Genomic DNA, 21,036 nt, shown 5'->3' on the forward strand with positions numbered 1-21,036 from the left:
TTGTAGATCTATGAGTGAATTCATGTTTTTGCTTTGGAGTGCTATTATCACATGGAGCAACAAGAAAGAGAAACCAACCTATGGTTTCTCGATCGAGTACATAGACAGAGTATATGGGTGTTGTAGTGGCAACATGTGAGGTAGCATGGTTGGAATTTTTACTTCAAGACTTTGGAGTGCAGGTATAGAGGCCAATTGTAATCTATTGTGACAACCTTAGCAACATACAGTTGGCTCAGAACCCAATGTTTCACGCAAGGACGAACCACACTGAGGTACATTACCACTTCAATAGAGAGAGGGTCTTCGTAGGCGACATCAACCTTTAGTAGGTGACGATGGATAAGCAGGTTGCATATATTTTCACAAGGCCCTTGGAGAATAGAAACTGCAACGGTTTTGAGCGATGCATGAGATAAGAAAAATTGGTGTTAAGCTTGAGGGGGAGTGTTGAGATATCAAGTTCAACATGTACTATTCTTCGATGACTATCACCAACAATCATCATCATTGGCACGTCTTGGTGGATATGCATATCTTTGCTAGTGATACTACATCTAGACTACACGAGCTTGGTCTACCTATTAGAGTGATGGCACACTTATCCATCCAGCTCAATCACTAGCAGTTCACACTAAACCGTTGTAAAAGTTTCCCGTTATGTTGGATGTTCCTCCTTTTTTTGGCATTGTAGGCTTCTTATCTTGAGTTAGTAAAGAAGAAGAAGAGGAAGAGCATTTGCCTCCATCTGTGTGTGTGTGTGTGTGTGTGTGTGTGTGTGTGTGTGTGCGCGCGCGCGCACGTGTGCATGTGCTTACAAGAGCTCAAGCTCTCTCCTTCTCTATCTCTTAACAAGCGATGGTCCAATCCTTCAAAGGTTACTACTAGCTAAGAAAAAGATCCTATTTTTCTAGAGCATATCAAAGATGTAGAAGGCCAACCTTGGAGATATTGTTATTACACAAAAAAAAAGAAAGTAATTGCTGACTCAATATTTGGAGAAACCAAAAGACAATGAGGCAGATAAGCAAAGGTCATCTAGCATCATAAGAAGGTTTTAGTGAAATTGAAGGAGACAACAAAGCATTTGTCAACCATAATTAGGGACAATGAAGACCTTAAAGCCCCAGCCCCGTTGTTGTTAAGAGGCCAAAATATTGGAAAGAGAACATAGTTTACTAAAAATGCAACTCCTATCCACTCTAAACACACTCATAACAACCATAGATTCTTGTAATTGTATTGAGCCACAACCACAAGCCTCAACAACACACTTGATCTCATGGAGAGAGGATAAGACTACAAAAAGCACATAAAAAATCAAGCAAAGATTCTCAAACTAAAATAAGAAAAAAGAGGCCTATTAAACATCAAGAGCTTAGGCAAAGACTCCAAGATACAGAGGAAATGACCGAGAAGAATAGACTGATAACCAAGCATTTATCAAGGTGCCTTGCGAGAAGCCATCCGCAAAGCAGAAGACGAGGGTAAGTCTATTACGATAGTTATAAAGGAGGATAGCTAGAATGGCAAATAAAGTGGTTTTGTGTAAGTTTCTCGAGTTCTGACATGTCTATTAGGATCCACTAGGTTCCCACTTATCATGACACTTGGGATGGTATGCGGATGGCAAGAAAGAGCTATCCACTACCAAGGAACTTTTCTGTGATTCCTTCTCTCCTTTCCAATGCACACTTGATTGTAGAGTGGTTCTTACAAGCTACAACAGACATGCTCAAAAAGATATTCATCAATGCCAAAGTTTTCTATGCAATTGATGGTGGTCTTCAAAACTGCTTATCCGCCTTGTTGAAGATGAAAGAGAGCTAACCATAATGCATCCAATGCTCTACAAATTGAGTGTTGCCTAGAAAGGTTTGACTTTTGAGCCAAACAATTTAGGTATGAATGAATGCATAGTGCAAGATTTCCACCAATGGCCATCCAATCACCTGATTGGAAGGACTACAAGAAGCAGTGGATGAAATGCTCTTATACTCAAGTTGACAAGGAAATAAAGAGTAGAGAAAAAGGTATGAAAAAATTAACAATGCTCTAGCCGCATTGGAGCCAAAAATCTCGCTCGCTCTCATTAGCCTTACTTGATAAAATAGAAGGCCATATGGAGCGGCAGGAAGGAAAATTGGGACATGGAAAAGACACAACAAAGATATAGCCATCCAAGTTACTATTTTTCACGCTTAATAGTCCTTGAAATTTTTTCTACAAAAATCACCCTTGCAAACTCGTTCGTAAGCAAATAACAATGTGCTGACAAAACTTTGTCTTTACAAAGCAAATAAAGTACACTGCCTAATTTATGTAATGGAAAGAAAGCCGCTAAATTACTAGTAGTCTTACTCTTTGAACGTGAAGATTTAGTGAAGATGTGTAGTGTATACAAACTCCCTAGAACATTACTTTCAAAACCTAGATAGAGAAAACCATGGAATTGTGGAAGTTGAGAGTACATGGAATTGAGAACCGTGTCACTCAAGCTTCTTTACATACCCTGCATCACTCCACCCTTACAGAGAGATATCACAAATTCCCTGTATATTGTGCCTCTAAAATATGTCACTCCATTGTTGTAGGACGGGAACAATTTCAGGCAACTCCCTTGGATATAAACATATTGAATCAATAAGAATTAAGAGGGAAATACCTGATGTGGTTTTATAGCTAGCCTTGGAATGGTTACAAGTGGTCCACTTGCAAGACAACATTCCAAAGATGTTGTGATACACTTGTCTTCATGAGTCAACATTGAGTTTGAATCATCAATTTGTTCAAGACATAAATATTCATATACACCTAGAACATTTATACCTCTATGCTTTCCTATAGTTAACCATTCTTGGACAAGCCAACCAAGACAATCAATGCAATGGAAAGCAAACGCAAAGCAAGTAGACACCCTCCTAAGGGTATTCAAATTCCATTGGCTAAGGCTCTAGCAAAAGCATTTTCAAACGTGTGATGAAGGACATTCCACTTCCATATCTTACAAAGGCCATTCTTACAACATAATGATAGCATCCAAGGCAAAGCCCTTGAAGAAAGAACCTTCTAGCCAAAGTTAAAGCAAAACTTGTCTATACAAATCACACCAAAGAAACATCCTCTTCAAATTTATATAATAGATTGTGCACCAGGCGTTCATTACTGCCATAATTTACATCATTTGACAAGAAAACCAATTTTGAGTTCCTTATGATAGAAAAGGTGGTCTTTAAGCAATCTTCTCCGATATAACATGCTTTGACAACATACTCCGTTTAAGTTGATGTCGCATTGATTGCGTCCTTTCCATGCAACTCTTTGTCAATCGAAACTTTCTCTTTGTAACATTCTTTTCCCACGTCACTTGCATTGTACCTTCAAGAGATCCTGCTGGACAACCATGATATGAAAGGTCCACTTGAAAATTGCATGCACCTTCATCTTTGAATGAAGCAACAGCATGTCCTAGCGGAATCACACCATAACCTTCAAAGAAACCACATGACAAATAACATCAAAAATTTATTAGGAAATATATGTCTGATTAAATTTATGCATTTAAAAGGGTAGACTTTTTAGGAGAAAATATTCAACAAGGGTTCACAAAAGTTTAATATCCATAATATTCTCCCTCTCCCATTTCCCTATTTCTTCAATCTACCAGTCAGCCAACTAGCTTGTCTAGTTCACTCTTGTTTTTACTCCTTGTATATCTATGAGCATTTGACTCATCAAAGTCTGATGAGTCACATGCGCTAATACATTTACTCTTAACCTCTCATGGTGACCTGACAAGATTTGAAACATGCCACATTAACAGAAATAGTTCATCAAAGTCTGTTAAGTCACATGTGCAAATACATTTACTCTTAACCTACCATGGTGACCTTACAAGATTTAAAACATGCCACATTGATAGGCAAAGTTGTTTGACATATTTTTGCATGCGAACCTACTTTGATTATGATTCGCATAGCTTAGTTCAACCACCTTGGCACCTTCACATACTACTATGCTTTGCTACTAGCCAAAGGAGAGCATACCATAGGCATCCGATGGACAACGAGAAAGTTAAGACCAGTTCAAGTGGAAAACAATTCCATTTATAAGAAGGGACATGGGCTAGAGTGAGAAAACAAGTGAGACAAAGAATGTGTCAAGTGTTTTGATTGAGAAAAAATCCTAAGGCTACACTTATGATATTTACATGCTCCTAAAAGTAGTGTCAAAGAGCATACCATAAACCTAATTCAATTTCCTATGAACGAATCCTGATACATTTTTATTCTCAATTACCGAATTTTTATTGAATAACCGTTAATATTGGAAAGGTTGTCTTTCTTGCCTCTGATATGCATGCATTTTCTTTCATGCATATGAAAGCTCCGTCTCTTGTTTCTCCAATGCTAAGATTTCTACATGTGGACATAGAATTGTATCCATTAAACTTGCCATCGTGAACATTGGATAAAGGTTGACGATTAGTGCTACATGACAACTTAATCATGGAAACTTTTTTGTTTCCTATTTCTAGTTAGAGAGACATTAACTACTCATCTACTTTTGTATATGTAGGCCTCTGTGACAGATATGTGACATTTGCTTTGCTATTTTATTTCTATAAAGAGGGGTATTGAGTAGTGGGTCACACCCTTTCCAATCCTCTTATGCAAGCCATAGTGAATTTTCACTTTCTTGGAACACCATTGGCAAAGGTCTAAGCACTTGTGTTTTTGTAGCTTTGAAGATAAAAAGGATGGCATTAAGTGGCTACCATTAAATCATTGTTTCTTTACTGTATGCTAAGTACTTAGATTTAAACATCAAATTACTAATTGATTTTGAAATTTAAACATCAAGATGATACATAGCCCTTTAGATTCAATTTGAATTAAGCTTTTGATGGCGTTGGTGAATATCTAAATTTGCATGAGTCATAGATTGTATATCTCACTAAATCTTTGGATATTTTGAGCATACAGAAAAGAGGATAGGACATTAATGGCTTCAAACTTGTATATCTTGTTCAAAGCTTCTATTTGTTATCATTGATATGATGGATAAACTTGATAACCCTAGTTTGGAACTCTCTCTCTCTCTCTCTCTCTCTCTCTCTCTCTCTCTCACACACACACACACACACACAAACTCACCGAGCGTATCATCTCGTGATGTGTAGTCAAAATCGACAATGCGAACCAAAATATACTCTTTTTCTAGTCGTCGCACTGCAAAGGTGTCCAAGACTATTGTTGGAACATCCTGTAATCATTGACGCTCATTATCGCTACCTAATCCCCTCATGTATATTGCATGTTTCTTGTAGGCATTTAAAAAAAACGAAATTCTTATTATAAATTAATGCTTCCATTGAATGCATGCAAAAAAAGAATTTTACCTTCGAAGGATTCCATACAGGGTTCAAGTTGCGAAATTTGACCTTGGTTTTAACTTCTTGAAAAAGGCTTGGTCCAAAAAATTCGACATACCTGGTTGCCAAAATCTCTTAGATTAGAAATGAGTTCAAGCTACCATGTAGATTCTTTCTATTTTTAATTTTTATATTTTTGCTGTATGCATATGTACTATGTAAAAGAGAACAGATAAACTTAAGGTTGTAGATTTGAGCATGACATTAATACAAATACAACCAAAAAGACATTAGGTTGTAGATTAGAGCTTGAATTCAATAGATATACAACCAAAAAGACACTGATAACAGTTATTTTGAATGATAATTTTACCTTCAAAACTCCTACAAATAGCAAAATTATTCATGTTGTGACAAGAAAGATGACTGCCCAATCCTAAGCCTTACCAGAGGAGGGCACCTGTAAACACACTCATGTCACCGTAAGCAACTTTAGAACAATTTTTTCCTTATGCCAATGTACACTATATGATAGTCCACTAACGTAACCTATCACACATACAATCATTTGTGTTACATCTCATCACACTTGTAAAGGGAATGAATAATATTTGTACATGCTAGTTCAAATTTTGAATGAATCCCTTTTGCACTTACCAAATGCCCATTGAGTGTGCATTGGTCCCATTCCTAGCACATTAAATTTTGAATGAATCCCTTTTGCACTTACCAAATGCCCATTGAGTGTGCATTGGTCCCATTCCTAGCAACAATACTAGTGCCACATGTAGCACAAAGCTTTTCACATTATCATTGGCCATTCCTATCAATCCATTGGCCTAAACAATATGGAGCATTCTTTATTGACAAACACATGCCACCTTAAATTTTCATGGACTTAAGTAAAGCTGAAAATGATAATGGAGTATTGTAACAAGTCACCCTCAATGTTTAGTGGCTAAGTTGTTCAATAGCTTCTATTATGGATGGGCACATAGTACAACATTTTAGTTTTTCCTTTGTTTTTTTAATTTCTTCGTACAAAAATGATCTTACATTGATTTCTTCGCACAATTTTACAGTGATTTGGTGGATATGATTACCAATTTTTTTTCTCTTTGGTGTCACAACGCCCCAAACCACCTCAATTTGGACAACACATTCACTATGAACCTCGGCTCGATAGGGTAGCCACAAAGTCGAGATATTATCCAATGTGCACATTTATTTGGTCCCTCAATCCTCTCACTTCATAAAAGTAAGCATTAAATTTAATGTGAGCATGAGTGTATAGACACATTTTCTCTTCAGATAAGTGAGATTAATCGTATCCCACAAAAGTGAGATTCAAACATATCTGCACTGCGATTTGCAATCATGGGACATATCTCCCACTCAAATCTTTATAGACCAAACACAAAAATTGCACATTTGGAAACCAAAACTGCCTTCCTGAAGGCTTTACATAAGTAGACAATTTTGGAAATCAAAATTAACTTCTAGAAGGGTTTACATAAATAAACGATTTTGGAAAGAAAATGCACATTTTTCTTCTCTTTTTCTTTCGCCCGCGCTTGGTAGATTGGCACATAATAAGGATAAGGGAAAGATAGCTCCACAACAGCCTAATGTACTGACCAATTGGACACTTACAATTTTCAATACCAGGTTAGTTCAATAGGTTAGTTCAATAAGTGAAAGACATCTTTTACTATTGTCATTCTTACGCTCTAATGAACAGTATTTGGCTATAGTAACGAATGTAAATAGTACTGTGCATTGAACACGGCGTGTTGCACAACATCATGTGCACAAATATGGCGAGTTTTATCCCAATTATAGATCGAATTAAGCTCTACTTACAATCTATTACAATAACTACGTAAACTTTGTCAAAGGTAAAAAGTAAAGAGATTGGCAAATCGACTCCACCAATAAACACTTTGTGCATGCAAAATTTTGATGAAGATTATGAAGGCACTTACCACAAGTGAAGCACTCTTAAGAAATGCAAAATGGAAAATAAATGCAAGATCAATGATAAGTGACTGTAATGAATTCCCCCTAATAGAGCTAGGGATATGTTTACTTCTCTTCGAATCAGTGGGCCTAAGGAGTGAAGAAACCAATAGAATGTGGAGGCAGAGAGAGAGAGAGAGAGAGAGAGAGAGAGAGAGAGAGAGAGAGAGAGTTTTAATGCCGTAGGAAGCTATCCCAAAAGACCTCAAAGAAGAGGCATCCACTAATGAACAAGTAAAATAATTCGTCATTTTTTATTACCCAATGGAAAAAGGCTATAGAGATGGATTACCTTTAACCCATGAAAAATAGGAGCCCTTGTATGGCCTTGATTGAAATGGTGTTCAACAGCCAAAATCATGATATATTGGGGGTGTCTAGTTACGTAGAAAAAGTCTCTAAACCATGATGCAACTACATTCGGCCATATCTTGAAGTGCACTGTTGTTTACAACTAAACTGTGCAAGCAAGAGGTTATCCAAGTGCATTGTATGTTGAGATCTTGATAAGATTTAATATATCAACCTAACCTCCGTGAAATAAAGGCAATGAATTTTTGGAAGGGCCATCTTTGATTATCTATGATGAATTTTTTTCTCTCTCAATTGGGGAAATTTCTAATGACCTTTTATGTATTTATGAAATATAAACTGATCAAACATATTTTGACACGCACCCAAGGTGCTTACTTGTCCCTATTGCATAGGCTGCCAAAAATAGTTATCACCAAAATTCATGATTGATTAATCATTACGTGTACTTTCGTCTCTATAATGGACTGATCTTTTGATTAGTACCTACTAGAGGGTCCACTTTGAAATGTGCAAGTTCATTAGGACGGTTTTTTTAATTTCAAAGAGTTAGGTAGAATTATATTTGTAGAAGGAGTTAACAAATGGAATTTTGAAAGGGGTGAATCGATTTGTGATGAAGTGTGTGTATAGAAGAAGAAGAGAGTTTTAATGTCGTAGGAAACTATCCCAAGAGACCTTAAAGATCTAGCCGACCAAGAGTTGAACTCAAGACCTATTATTCAAGAGGGAAATGGCTTAACCAATCTACAACGCTTGGGTGATAGATAGATTATACCATTTCCCTCTTTTTATCCCCCACACACACCCAAGAAGAGGAGAGTTTTAACGTCGTAGGAAACTGATTTCTAAAAACCCTTAAACGAATGTCTCGGACAAGTGCTTTGATTTTTTGTGTACAGTTAGGATTTCCTAGTAAACTTGCTACCATCTTGCGTCAAAAGTAGACATGCGATCCTCACGTCAGCTATTGAGTTTGAGCAAGCCCATGCCATTGTTCCTGTGTTGCACATTGACATTCTATATATTAAGAATTGTTTCTTTGTAGAATGCTTATTGTCTCTCTGTAGCTTCAATTCTCTTATGTTTTTCGATTTAAGAGCAACCAAATTATGGTTTCTTTGACAATCGCAATGAGATGCCTCCCCCCCCCCCCACATTAAAAAGAAAAAATCCACAAGGCAAGCCTTAGGCTCCTCTGCTCGCGCGATCCACTGCCTGCTGCCCCCATCGCCCTTTGCCCTCATCGTCGGTGCTCGAGGTCGTCCTGCCCTGCTCCCACACTGCCCATCACCTATGACAGAGAAAAAGGGCTCCCTCAGCTGCCCTGGACGACGCACAGAGAGAGAGAGAGAGAGAGAGAGAGAGAGAGAGAGCTGCGCGCTCCGGCCTGCACCCACCGCTTGCGCACGAGTGCACATGGGGGAGAGAGAGAGAGAGAGAGAGAGAGAGAGAGAGAGAGAGAAGAAGGAGAAGGAAAAGGAGAAGAAGATTTATCCGACAAGCGTCGAACTCAAGACATGTTATTCAAGAGAGACCTCAAAGATCTATCCGACAAGAGTTGAACTCAAGACCTGATATTCAAGCGAGAGAGAGAGAGAGAGAGAGAGAGAGATATGAATGTGAAGCGCACATGACACGTTCAGGGCGAGAAACAGAAGCCACCCATCTGGAGTTTGCGCACTCGATACAAGTTGGTCCCCGACCGTTCACTCGAGCTGGGACTGATGAGCTTGGTGCAGGGAGGGAAGAGCTCAGCCATCTCCACGCAAGCATTTTGCAGCTTTTGCAGGGCCGCCATGAGTTCAATGCTCTTCCCGTGTTGTGAACGTTGCTCGATGTAGTGAACGTGATGAAGGGGGGGCCTTTCATTGCGGTGCGACCAGCGCCACATCCGTTGCCTATGTGCAAGGGCGTGGGGGGGGCCAAGCTGAGGTGGCTGCTCTTTATCGTTCTTCAACGACCACCTACATGTGCGCACCATGAGAGAGAGAGAGAGAGAGAGAGAGAGAGAGAGAGAGGAGTATTTTAACGTCGTAGGAAGCTATCCCAAGAGACCTTAAAGATCTAGCCGACGAGGAGAGTTGAACTCAAGACCTGTTCTTCAAGAGGGAAATGGCATAACGAGAGAGAGAGAGAGAGAGAGAGAGAGAGAGAAGCAACTCCCTTGGGCCCTTGTGTCCCCGCCTCCAATTGAGATCTCCACAAGGCATATTTGATTTTCTCTTTTTTCAATGTGGTGCCCATATAATAACACATACTAATCGCAAATCAACTTGAGATATGTTTTTTTCCTTTTAATGTGCTTGAGACTTGTTTTCATCCTTACGTTGAAATGACTTTTGAGCCTATTGGCGTTGGTCTGGTGCTTATGGTTTTTACTTGACCCTAAAAACTAGACACTCTTTAGGCAATTGAACAATTAAAAGGCATAGGGGCTACTCTTCTTGGCTTTCTAAAACAAGGCATAGGAAAGGAGAGTAAGGCATACATTTGATGTGAAACCATTGAATTCTCTTTTGTTTTATGGTTTGTAAATGGGTCATTTCATTCAAAAGCATCAAATCGGTCTTTTCTTCCTTGGTTTTCTACGTCGTAAACAATAGCTTTGAAATTTTGAGGCAACTAGATTACAAAAACGTATTATAATTCTTAAATTTTTCCTATTGTTAGCTGAGTTATTCGCAAGGCAAGTACAACTAAATAACTCAGCTAACAAACATAGGTTTTCCAAAATACCATTGAAACCAACATCAAAACTAGAATCAAGCAAACTAAATCGGCACCAAGACAAGTTCGAAACAAATAAATTAGGTTGCAAACAAATTATAAACTGCATTCTAAAACATAGTTCAAAAAGTATCTAACCATAAAGCAATATTAAAATCATTATGAGTTTATCTTGATCAATCGAACTTCGAGTTCGACTTTCCATTCTCCTCCAAAGTGATGGTTTGGTTGCTTATGTGAATGGTAGCATTGTTCTTGTCGTGCCATGACATCCCCATAAGAGCGTCACAATGCCCTAATATCAAGATGTGAAACTTTGTCGTGTCGTGGTACCCTTGGATGGCGATGGGAAGAGCACCATTGAGTGATACAATTTTATGAGTTTGCTTTATGGCTGACTCGACCTCGAGTTCTCTAGCAAACTCATTGTGTTAAAAGTCCATTTGCTTGGAGGACTTAGGATGGATGAAATTCTCAATGGTTCCAAATTCGAATAATATAATTGCCTTGAAGCCATTGATCTTTCCAAATGCTCTGCATAATTCTTTGGAACCATCGAATATAGGGATGCCACAAATGTCGAGAACAAGTCCTCCTACATTTTGGCTTTCTTAGAAGGAGGTTGCTCTAGAGTCTTATCCCTTTCATTAGAACATATATAGGTGTGTCCCATCTGGTAACATTCGAAGCATCCACACGAGACGTGAAGTGGCCCCAGAGTGCACTAGCCCCAAAACCCTAGCGCCCCTTTTGGTATTTCTTTATATTGCTTCAACTGGTTTACAAGTTGGGGGGAACCTGCTCTATGCCAGAGAATACATACACTGCAACTATCTCTCCACCATTTCTTTTTAGATGAGCCTTTTCTACATTCATCTTATCAAGACTCATTATGCCTTCGCTGGTGCACTTCTACCGGATCACACCTAAACATGGATGCAGAGTTTTTTTTCACAGTGGAGGGAAGAAAAGGGCTTTTGAATCTTACGCAGACGCTTCGAGTCCAAAAAAGGATCTTAAAACCCGATTCCTTTGGCAGTCGCACGCTAGCAAAGGAAATTCTACACAGGGCGATGAAGCATAGTCACCATAAGGCTGAAGATGGATACGTGTTGCAGGCAGAGTTCAATCCAGGAGTCTAGAGACATGCTGCGCTCACTCGGTCGTGCTTTATTTTATGGGCCGACATATGTCATCTCAAGGCTTGTGGGAGTGGGCGACAACGGCATAGTCACATGGGGACAAGGACGGGTCTGGGGGACGTGGCGGGTCCCGGGGATGGGGACGTGGCAAAACAGGGGACGGGGGACGCGACAGGGGACGCACTTTAAAAAACATGAATTCTTTGCAAATTTAATATTGAGACAATAGTGAACACTTAGAGCACAAGATTGCAAAGAAAAAGTGGTTTTTGCATTCATATTACATAACACCAAAATATAACAAAGGGCGTGCGGCGTGCGCGACACAGTACACCATTGTGTGGTGATCAAGCATCAATGATCCTCGCCAAGGGGCAAAACATAATGATATACAAGTGAAGAGTGGATAAGTACAGTTTAGCATCCAGAGGAGGGCTTAGAGAAGCTTGGGATCCATCTTGAGATGCCATTGATGATAGATATTAGAGAAGGGTTGAAGAGAAGGAAAGAGGAGTAGGAGAAAGCTTGATGGGAGAAATGAAATGAAATGAAATGTTATATTAACGTCTTCAAAAGGCCAGAGTGACCTATGAGACCAAACTGATACAAAAGTGGTGAATCTGTTACAATGTCTGAAAAATGTGATAGTGTGAAAATAAATGCGAAAAACTAAATACAAAGTATTAGATAAATTGCTTAGGAGCATTCTTGGTGTCTGGCTAGAATACTTCTAATCCTTTGTTGTAGTCTCCTCCGATGAAGTGTGCTTCTGCATCTTGGTCGTGGTCGTCCCGATTTCCTAAGCTCAATCGCCCTGTCAATGAGGGTGCCTTTGGTATGAATGTGGGTACTCCTTTGTGCTTGCTGTTGGCCTCTTGCTTCTCCTTCCATTCCTGCTTCTCTTGATCCGAAGAAATCTGTGATCTACCTCTGAGACTGTAGTGCTCTTTGTCTTCTCATTAGATTATCCCTGTGCCGATGTAGTTCCAGTAGGTACAAGCCTAAGCACCTTTGATCTTGGTATTGCGTGACTCTATCTAGAGGTCCAAAGCCTTCTTTAAATAGGCAATGGAAACGCCTACGTATCTCATAGTATACGGTGCAATGGCATATGTAGTGTAATTCTGTCTCCGGCTCCATTCCGCATAACTTGCAAATTCTGTTCTCAGGTGGGATTCCCCTAAATCTGCCAAATTCAATTTCCAGCTGGTGTGAGGATGTACAAATCTGACCAATAGCACATCTCAAAGCATGAGACAACTGGGTATCCATGTAGCTCGGGCGAATCACAAAACCATCTTCAGATAACTGTAAGAAGTTTTCTTTGTAGTCGGCCATCTTCGTGCCCAATTCTTGTGTAGGGTCTACCCATGTCCTCTTAGTGTCCAACTGTATAAGATCTTGGCGGATGATTTTATTAATCTCCGCTCGTGTGATTGCCAGTGATGGAGCCTCAAGAGAGTATTGGAAGGGGGGTAATCTTTCCATACTGAACCCGTGTCTCTGAAACCACGAGGACAGTTGCGCATACCAGCATGATGTATCTCCTTTCATTGCTAATTGTCGAGAGGATTCGAGGGCCAATCTAGTATATCGGCAATTATTTGTATCCCATAAACCATGTATAAAGGACACTGATCTGGTAAGAGCTTCAATTTCTATCGGAGGGGCAGCTAGTTCTGCTCGGATAATCGCGTGTGGTACGGAGGCCTTGGCTCTAATCATTCGGGAAATCATAGATACCAAAGGTCTCTCCATTGACTTCCAATTATCCTGATCCACAGATGATCCCCAAATCTGGACCCCATAAAGCATAGCCGAAGCCACCACAGTATCAAAGAGCCAAAGTTTTGTTCGTGGTTCTTGAAACTGTGAACACATCCTCTCCAACCCTCCCAAGGCCGCAAAGGCTCTGGACAATCTAGCATTTGCCGCTTTCTTAAGAGTAAACTTCGGTCCTGTAAATACCACACCAAGGTATGTGTATGAATCTGTGTACTCTACTGTATCCTGGCCATATGCAAATGTAGGTGCCGATCTCCTAACCCATTGCGGTGTGGTGTTAAACACCATAACTTTGGTTTTACCCAAATTTACCAACAGTCCGCTGTCCTCCGCAAATTTATGTAATGCATCTAACTGCCTCTGCATTCCACCTAGTGATTCTGCTATCAATACAATATCATCTGCATACAACAACAAAGGGATCCATGACCCTGCAAGTGGGGCACCTCTGTCACCCTCTCTATCAATGTAATCTGATACCTCATCTATATACATACCAAATAAAGTAGGGGACAGTGGGCATCCCTGCTTTACTCCAACGGTGGAATGAACAATGTCGGAATCCCCTTCTGGAGTACGTACATAACCAGTTACTGACCCGTATAAGGCCATGATCCCCCATATGATCTCTTTGGGGACCCCTAACTCTTGCATTTTGTGCATTAATCTGGCCCTTGGTACTGTGTCAAAAGCTTTGCGAAAATCCACAAAGCAACAATACATCCTTCTCCCGCTTGCTCTTCCTTCCTCAATAATGGCTTTGAGCGTAAGAATATGATCTAAAGTGGAATAACCTCTCCTGAATCCAGCTTGTCTAGTTGCCCTTATGCCCTCATTCTCTGCCCATCTACTCAGTTTTTGTTATTGAATGGATGCGTACAGTCGGGTCAATGTGTGACCCACCATAATGGTACGGTAGTTCCTGGGTATCATAGGATCTCCTGACTTGAAAATAGGTACGATAGTAGATAATTTCCAAGATTCAAGTAATCCTTCACACATGACCCGATTAAACAGACGAGCAAGGACTTCTAAAAGGAGAGAGAGAGAGAGAGAGAGAGAGAGAGAGAGAGAGAGAGAGAGAGAGAGAGAGGAACTTCAAGTCTTCAAGGAAGTGGCCTTGAGTCTTGGGGCTTGGGTATGATAGTAGATACTATGAGGCTATGAGCCTTGAGGCTTGGAAGTGGGTGCTCTTAAGTAGAAAGAGCTCCCCCCAAAATGGAGGTTTGAACTTTGAATTTGAAATTTGAAAGGCCCCCCAAAAGTGGGATTTTGAAATTTGAAATTCCCCCCAAAAGGGTGCTTTTGAATTTGAACCCCCCCCCCCCCCCCCCCCCCCCCCCCCCCCCCCCCCAAAAAGTGGGCACTTAAAACTTTTTTGAAATTTGAATGGCTGCAGCCCCGTCCCCTGCCCGCGTCCCATCCGAGTTGGTCATCGGGGACCCGCGTCCCGGGACCCGTCCCCTGCCCCGTCCCTTGTGAGGGACGTCCCCGCGTCCCAAAAACGGGTCCCCGTCTGCGTCCCGGCGTCCCCCGTCCCGTCCCCGCATAAAAGGGCCGCGTCCCCCCGTCCCCTGTTTCTATGGACAGCGGCAACAAATAACAGGAACACAATCTACCACTTCACGGCGATGGCAAAGGCTTTTATGTAGTAGGATGTGCCTCTGAGCAAACTGTTAAGGATCTAGTTATGAGACGAGGCATCTAGGGGGACTTCCCACTTTGCTTCTGCTATGCCTTGGACACCCGAGTTCTGCCCAAGCGAAGAGTTTATGGACTTCTATCCGGTGTGGGTCATGCTCAGAAGTCTCCCTCGCTGGCTCCATGACCAAGTGAACTCCATAGCTGCTATGTTGGGCGCATGTTGTTCATTTTGAAGCTACAGCGGGTTAGATCGGGCTTGGATTTGAAGATTTGCATACTTTGGAACGTAAGCAGGCGCATTCCCACATATCTGCATCTTAATATGGTTAGATTTGGCATTCGGCAAAAGCTGGTGTTTGCTTAGTATCCAAATGTCTGCTATAAATGTCACAGGATTGGTCATTATGCTAGGGAATGCCCCGAGGCAGAAGCTGTCCGTAATTTGGTGGTCAGGACAACCTAGGGATGCCAAGCCACTGGCCCGGTGACACCAGGCCAGAAGAAAAGACGAGGGACCGAGATATGACTCGCGAGGAGGTGATCAAAGAGACGTGCTGCCAGTCAGAAGAGAAGCAAGAGAAACCAGATTTGCCTGTAGGACCTGCTGTTGAGGCTCTAGGACCTGTTATTGAGGCTCTAGTAACCACTGAAACCTCCATGCCCAACATTGCGGTCCAGGACACTCAGGACCAGAAGCTTGACCTCATAAGCCATATTGTAAATGTTTCAGGTTCAACGACCTGTACTCGTCGGGTAAAAAAGAAAGAAAAGAAAAAAAAAAGTGTTATCTTGGTGATGTAGTAACCCCCACTGACTGGTTGGGCTGCTGGCTCTTGGCAGGAGCCAGGGTTTGGTGGCTGGTAGGTTCTCCTTTCAAAATTATGCTCCTTCCCAGTTGCTTGGCGGGCAAGGGGATTGCGGTGGCAGAGCTATCCCTCTGGTGGCAACAAGGGGATTGCGGTGTCAGAGCTATCCCTTTGGTGGAAACCCCAAGCTTTTTTTGCTCTTAGGCTCAGGGTGGCGCCCTTTATCAACTGATGTACGTGGTCTGTGGATGTGGGTGGCGGTAGATGCCATGGCTCGGATGAAGCATGGTTGTCATTGTAACTTTTTGGTTTTTCTTTTTAATTTATCTCTCCACTCGCTATTGTGAGTTTGGCCAAAAAAAAAAGACTCATCAGCCTTGGCTTAAGTATTTCAAATTGCTGCTTCTATTGAAGCCAAAATATTTGAAATAGACTTAACAAGGCATAATGAGTCTTACTTAAATGAATGCTCCATTACTTACTTGCTTGGTTTTCCAACTATGGAATCTCGCCAGATTCCATTCCATTGCAAGCAATCTTCAAATTTTTATCTTTTGTTGGCGCGGGGGGGGGGGGGATGGGGAGGAGAGGATCTTCTTAATAGTGCTTTTTCTTAAAAGAGGGGCCTGAGTATCTAAACTAGAACTAGAAAAACCTTAAAATAGATTTGTCTGCCTTTCTCTCTTCTCCTCTTAAAATAGATATGTACCCCTTGAAATACATTCATTCTCTCTAGAGTGTCAGGTCTTGAAATCAAGACTCATCAGATATCTTTGAGGTCTCTTGGGATTGTTCCTACGATATCCTCTTCTTAAGGCAGGTTTTGGCAGAATGAGACCAAGCCCCCCCCCCCCCCCCCCCCCCCCCCAAAATTTAAAAAAAATAAAAAATAAAAATGACGCAATTTGCTGTTGGCATTTGTGCATAGTCAATTGCACTACACTCTATAGTGGGTGATAAACTCACGGATCAGAAGAGCCGCTGAAGTCGGATGCACGTAGATTCTTTGCTCGAAGAGCTGTGAACTGAATTGAGTCAAGAAAAAAAAAAAAAATTTACTCTCAAACAACATCTGCTCCTGTTGCAAAAGGTAATTGATACACTTACCCGAACATGCCAGCACCTCATGTCATCCTCTTCCACATCCTCCTTAGGATTGCAAGGCAAAGCACAGGCTGTTAATGCAAATGTCGCAGCCACGGGCTTATGATCGCTGTGGCTCAAAAAATGTTACATCAGAGTATTCTAAATCCTAAACCCTCAACCCTAAATTGTGTGATAGCTTGTTAGCAACGGGAAAGATTGAGAACACATCAGAGAAAAGGTTGTGAATGTGCATACCTTGTTGTTATGCTGGGAACCGATGAATATGAAAGCTGCTCGACTTCACACCCTGGAAGTGATGACCACAAGACTCTATCACACCATGCTGGTAACCGTTTTCGCTCGTAAGCATCTTCTGCATCTCTCTTCATCTGTGGTCACGACAATTGCAATTCTTCAGTCACATGAGAATAAGACTTCAAGCTAATCCAATAAAGAAGTGAGACCAATACCTTGAATGTTGGTGGAAATGTTATTTTGCCTTCTTTGAATGCAACTAGGGCTTTCTTTGCTTTTTGTTCTCGATGAAGCTGATTCAAATCAGGACAGCAAGCACAAGTTTCTCATACGCCAATCATACGACATATACGTACGGGCATGAAAGTAAGACCGAGTATGATTCAGACCCCTTGAAAATACCATACGCCGGATTTCATACGTCATAGGAAAAGGAGAGGAAGGGGGAGGGACATGACAAGATGCATGAAATTTGCACTTTGATTGAATTTAGAGCATGAAGAAGGCTAGGTTTACATATGCATGCAAGTGGATAGGGATTCTTGAAGTTTTAGGCCTAGGGTTAATACATTAGCGATGGAAGATGTGTACCAGCTGAGATTTTATCTTCATTCCTTTCATCTTTTCTTTTGATTTTTCCTATTTTCATATATAGCTCCTAGCTTAATAATGAATCTAGGAAGATCTTTCGTACTTTCATACAGCTTCTCGCTTATCAATGAATCTAGGAATCTAGCTTATTAATGAACTTCTCAAGAGTAAAGCCATAGGAATGAAAATGAGTTTTTCTTTTAAGAAATAGTTTTCTTGAAAAATTGCTTTAGAAAATTATCCACAGAAGGCATTTAATCTGGCAGACCTCATCCATTTCCAACAGTTCGCCAAAATTGTTTTCTCGAATTTTCTCATTTACTGCATCCCACGTAGCTGCGCTGTAGAAAAAAGGTACACAGGGTTAAGTCCTTGCATTATTTTTTAGGATAGCTTGTGTTTTATGATGGGTGTATAATTTTGCCTTTCTTAGTCTTACTTTGGAGTTAGTTTCTTTTCCTCTGTCAATCCATCATTGAGCCTATAGTTCAAGTCACCCAGCCAAAACACATGGTGGAATTGGTTCAAAATATCAGTGTTAGGATTACTGACGCGTATATTTCCAACGATTTCTGTCACGAGAAGAAGAAGAAGGATAAGTAATAGTCATTATCCCTTTTATCTTTGTTGAATAAACCTCTCTGAAAAGCACAATCTTTAACTTTGCATGCACTACAAACGCACAAAATTGTGATTATTGAAACAATGGTTCTCTTTTATATTACTTAAGAAAACGCTAAAATATCAACAAAATTCAATTTCATCCCCATCAACTAAGGTTGAACCCACCTCTGTAATTTGCGTTTCGGGCCTCATGTTGCCCTTCATGAGCAGCAAAATGACAATTTACGAAGCACAATGAGGTATCCCAAAACTGACATCATACAAAAATTCTGTCAAAATCGGTTACCAAGCCATTGAAAAGAGCTGCTTGGTGTCTCTATATACACATTCTCACCTTTAAGGATACACAAATTCCACCTTTGTTCGATACGACATGTCCAACTCCGGTTGCTTCACTTCCATTCAGAACTTCAGAAATGGCTTTCTGCATGGGTTACAAAAAAGTGAGTAAGTTGAAAGCCTCATTTCAGCACTTTCCTCGGTTTTTTAGAAACCGAAATTTATCTATCTAGATACAAGGTTAACCATAACCATAGTTTGGTTAACCATAACTAACCATAACCCTAACCATAGTTATGAGAAATGGGGAAACAATCGAAATGGTGACAGGAAAATTTTGAAGATTCAGGGAGTTTTTGGTAACTATTAAGGATCAAGCAAAACAGAAATGGCAGTTTTGAGTTTTGGGGAGTCGGGTAACAATGTGGTTGACAAATTTAAGCGGGTTTATTTACATTTGCATCATGGTATTTGTAGAAACTTTTTGTCAAAAAAACTTAAAACATAAATTCTTTACCTTGTATACAAATACTATCACAAAAGGTAGAAGTATTACATATAGTGTTTGATTTGCATGTGAGTCATTGTTCCAAGACACAGACTTGCCTGTGAGTCATTGTTCACAAACACAACCAGTCGCATCTGACCTCTTGAAAGTCCATGAACAACTTTATATTGAGAGCCTAAGGCAGATCTGTGCAACATTAGCATTGATATACCCTAGTTAAGAGGATATGTACTTGACGCAGTCGATAACATCGATTTATTTCCTTACTATTGAAGCATAAAATGCTCTAGTATCTTACTTTAAAGTGGCTATCCAATCTTTTGCACAGTCCGTATGTGGCGCACGGGGTGAGTAATCACACTCCTTGATCATTGGAAAAGAACTTTATTAGTAGCTGTAATGAAAAGTAGCAGAACAAGTAGACGAAGATTTGGAAAATTCCTTAATTCAAGCATTGGCGAGAACCTGCCTGAGCTCCGATGGCTACCAAGTCATATGATGAAGTGGCAGTGAACCAGTTGGGAAGGTTGTTGCCCTGCACAAACCAAGAACTTTAAATCACACAACAGTGATAACTTTGTTTAAGAAGAGTAGACCAAATTACCATACTCCACGATTTAAATTCTTGTCGCGGTGATATAATGCAGGTTTTGTGATTCTATGAAGTACGAGCATTGATGTACATTTAGTAGTTCACTGTGGGATCCGTAATCTGCGATGCCTAATCTCAGCTGTGGATTCCCCTCAAGAAGCCCCAATGCAAGGTGATGACGAGGACTAACAATCAAGGTTTGTCCTTATTGGTCTGTTAGCTGTGCATTGTGGGATGGATTTGCCCCAATTTTTGCATAGTATAATCTTTATGACAATGCTTTGCCAGCTGATAGCCACCTCTTCTTTTCTCAAGCTTGTGATAATCGAGCATATTGTTCAGCCAGCGCTTTTTTATGAAATTCTTTTGCAAGGAATAGCCTATTTTTCCAAAGGGAAAATTACAATAATGCCCCTGTAATTTGTGGAAATATTCAAAAATTTGAGTCAAAAAAGCGTGGCTTTATAGCCCAGCCCCTTTGACCATGTTTTCAGCCAGCACAAAGAACTACCCCTCAAATTTCAAAAACCTACCCTCAAATTTCAAAAAATTCCAGTATACCCCTCATATTTGGCAAGAAATTCCCAAAATACCCCTGATTGACTTCACAAACAACTTCAAAACAAATGTTTTTGCAACTCTTAATAGGAAGATTGGTTCTCCCACAACAAATGGGATTTTAGATAATATTATGGGCTCTTAAGATGCTTGCTAGCTCCAAGAAAGCAGGAAAGCAGCTTACTGGCTGGGCATTGCCCACATTCCAAGTACCAACAAACAGATGTATTTTTTGCTCTGGTCTTGCCATTCCAGCATTCATCTGCATCAGGATCTGGAGCACAGCGAGACCAGAATATCAATGATGATAAACACAACCGAGCACTTTCTATGCACTTTTCATAATCAAATGAATGAACTAGCAGCAACAGACCTTTCCTGGCAATATGGTGCCCCCATCTTTTGAGTAAAGATCATACCACTCTGACTTGAGAGGAATCAGCCCTTCTGCATGAAAGCCAGTATAGACAGAATAAGTGACTCTTTTTTTTCTTCTTTTCTACAGGCATCATTTTCACACAGTGAGCTTTTCGCAAACTCTCACCTTCGTCGTCCTTCAGCAGATCAGAAACTAAAATATGCTTACATTGACCAAGCAGTTCATTGCCAAGAAAACCGGTTCTGTATACTTGCACCAATAAAGCAGATTTCTGGTTGAAGAAACGACACAAAGGCTCAAGAGGATTATGCTAAAGATTTCAATTGGGTAACAAAACAATACAAGAACATTC

At 40.5% G+C, this 21,036-nt stretch overlaps 1 protein-coding gene across 6 annotated transcripts in view; it reads right to left on the bottom strand.

Moving 5' to 3' along the window:
* Positions 1-3,106: 3,106 nt before the first annotated feature.
* LOC147419448 (uncharacterized) overlaps positions 3,107-21,036 on the bottom strand; it is an 89,687-nt gene continuing 71,757 nt past the window's right edge. For all 6 annotated transcript variants that reach the window (XM_086506299.1, XM_086506304.1, XM_086506302.1 and 3 more), the window contains 17 exons: positions 20,850-20,955; positions 20,679-20,752; positions 20,490-20,579; positions 19,625-19,690; positions 19,454-19,518; positions 19,254-19,341; positions 18,703-18,792; positions 18,534-18,618; positions 18,184-18,316; positions 18,013-18,085; positions 17,369-17,446; positions 17,154-17,287; positions 16,920-17,025; positions 16,779-16,837; positions 5,402-5,492; positions 5,157-5,265; positions 3,107-3,489 (listed from right to left, as the gene is read on the bottom strand). In XM_086506299.1, the coding sequence (XP_086362425.1) occupies positions 3,233-3,489; positions 5,157-5,265; positions 5,402-5,492; positions 16,779-16,837; positions 16,920-17,025; positions 17,154-17,287; positions 17,369-17,446; positions 18,013-18,085; positions 18,184-18,316; positions 18,534-18,618; positions 18,703-18,792; positions 19,254-19,341; positions 19,454-19,518; positions 19,625-19,690; positions 20,490-20,579; positions 20,679-20,752; positions 20,850-20,955 (1,704 nt within the window). In that variant the 3' untranslated portion in view covers positions 3,107-3,232. The remainder of the gene's footprint in view (positions 3,490-5,156; positions 5,266-5,401; positions 5,493-16,778; positions 16,838-16,919; positions 17,026-17,153; positions 17,288-17,368; positions 17,447-18,012; positions 18,086-18,183; positions 18,317-18,533; positions 18,619-18,702; positions 18,793-19,253; positions 19,342-19,453; positions 19,519-19,624; positions 19,691-20,489; positions 20,580-20,678; positions 20,753-20,849; positions 20,956-21,036) is intronic.

The sequence above is a fragment of the Adiantum capillus-veneris genome, chromosome 29, assembly GCF_014529385.1.
Source record: "Adiantum capillus-veneris isolate H3 chromosome 29, ASM1452938v2, whole genome shotgun sequence".
Classification (NCBI taxonomy): Eukaryota; Viridiplantae; Streptophyta; class Polypodiopsida; order Polypodiales; family Pteridaceae; genus Adiantum; species Adiantum capillus-veneris.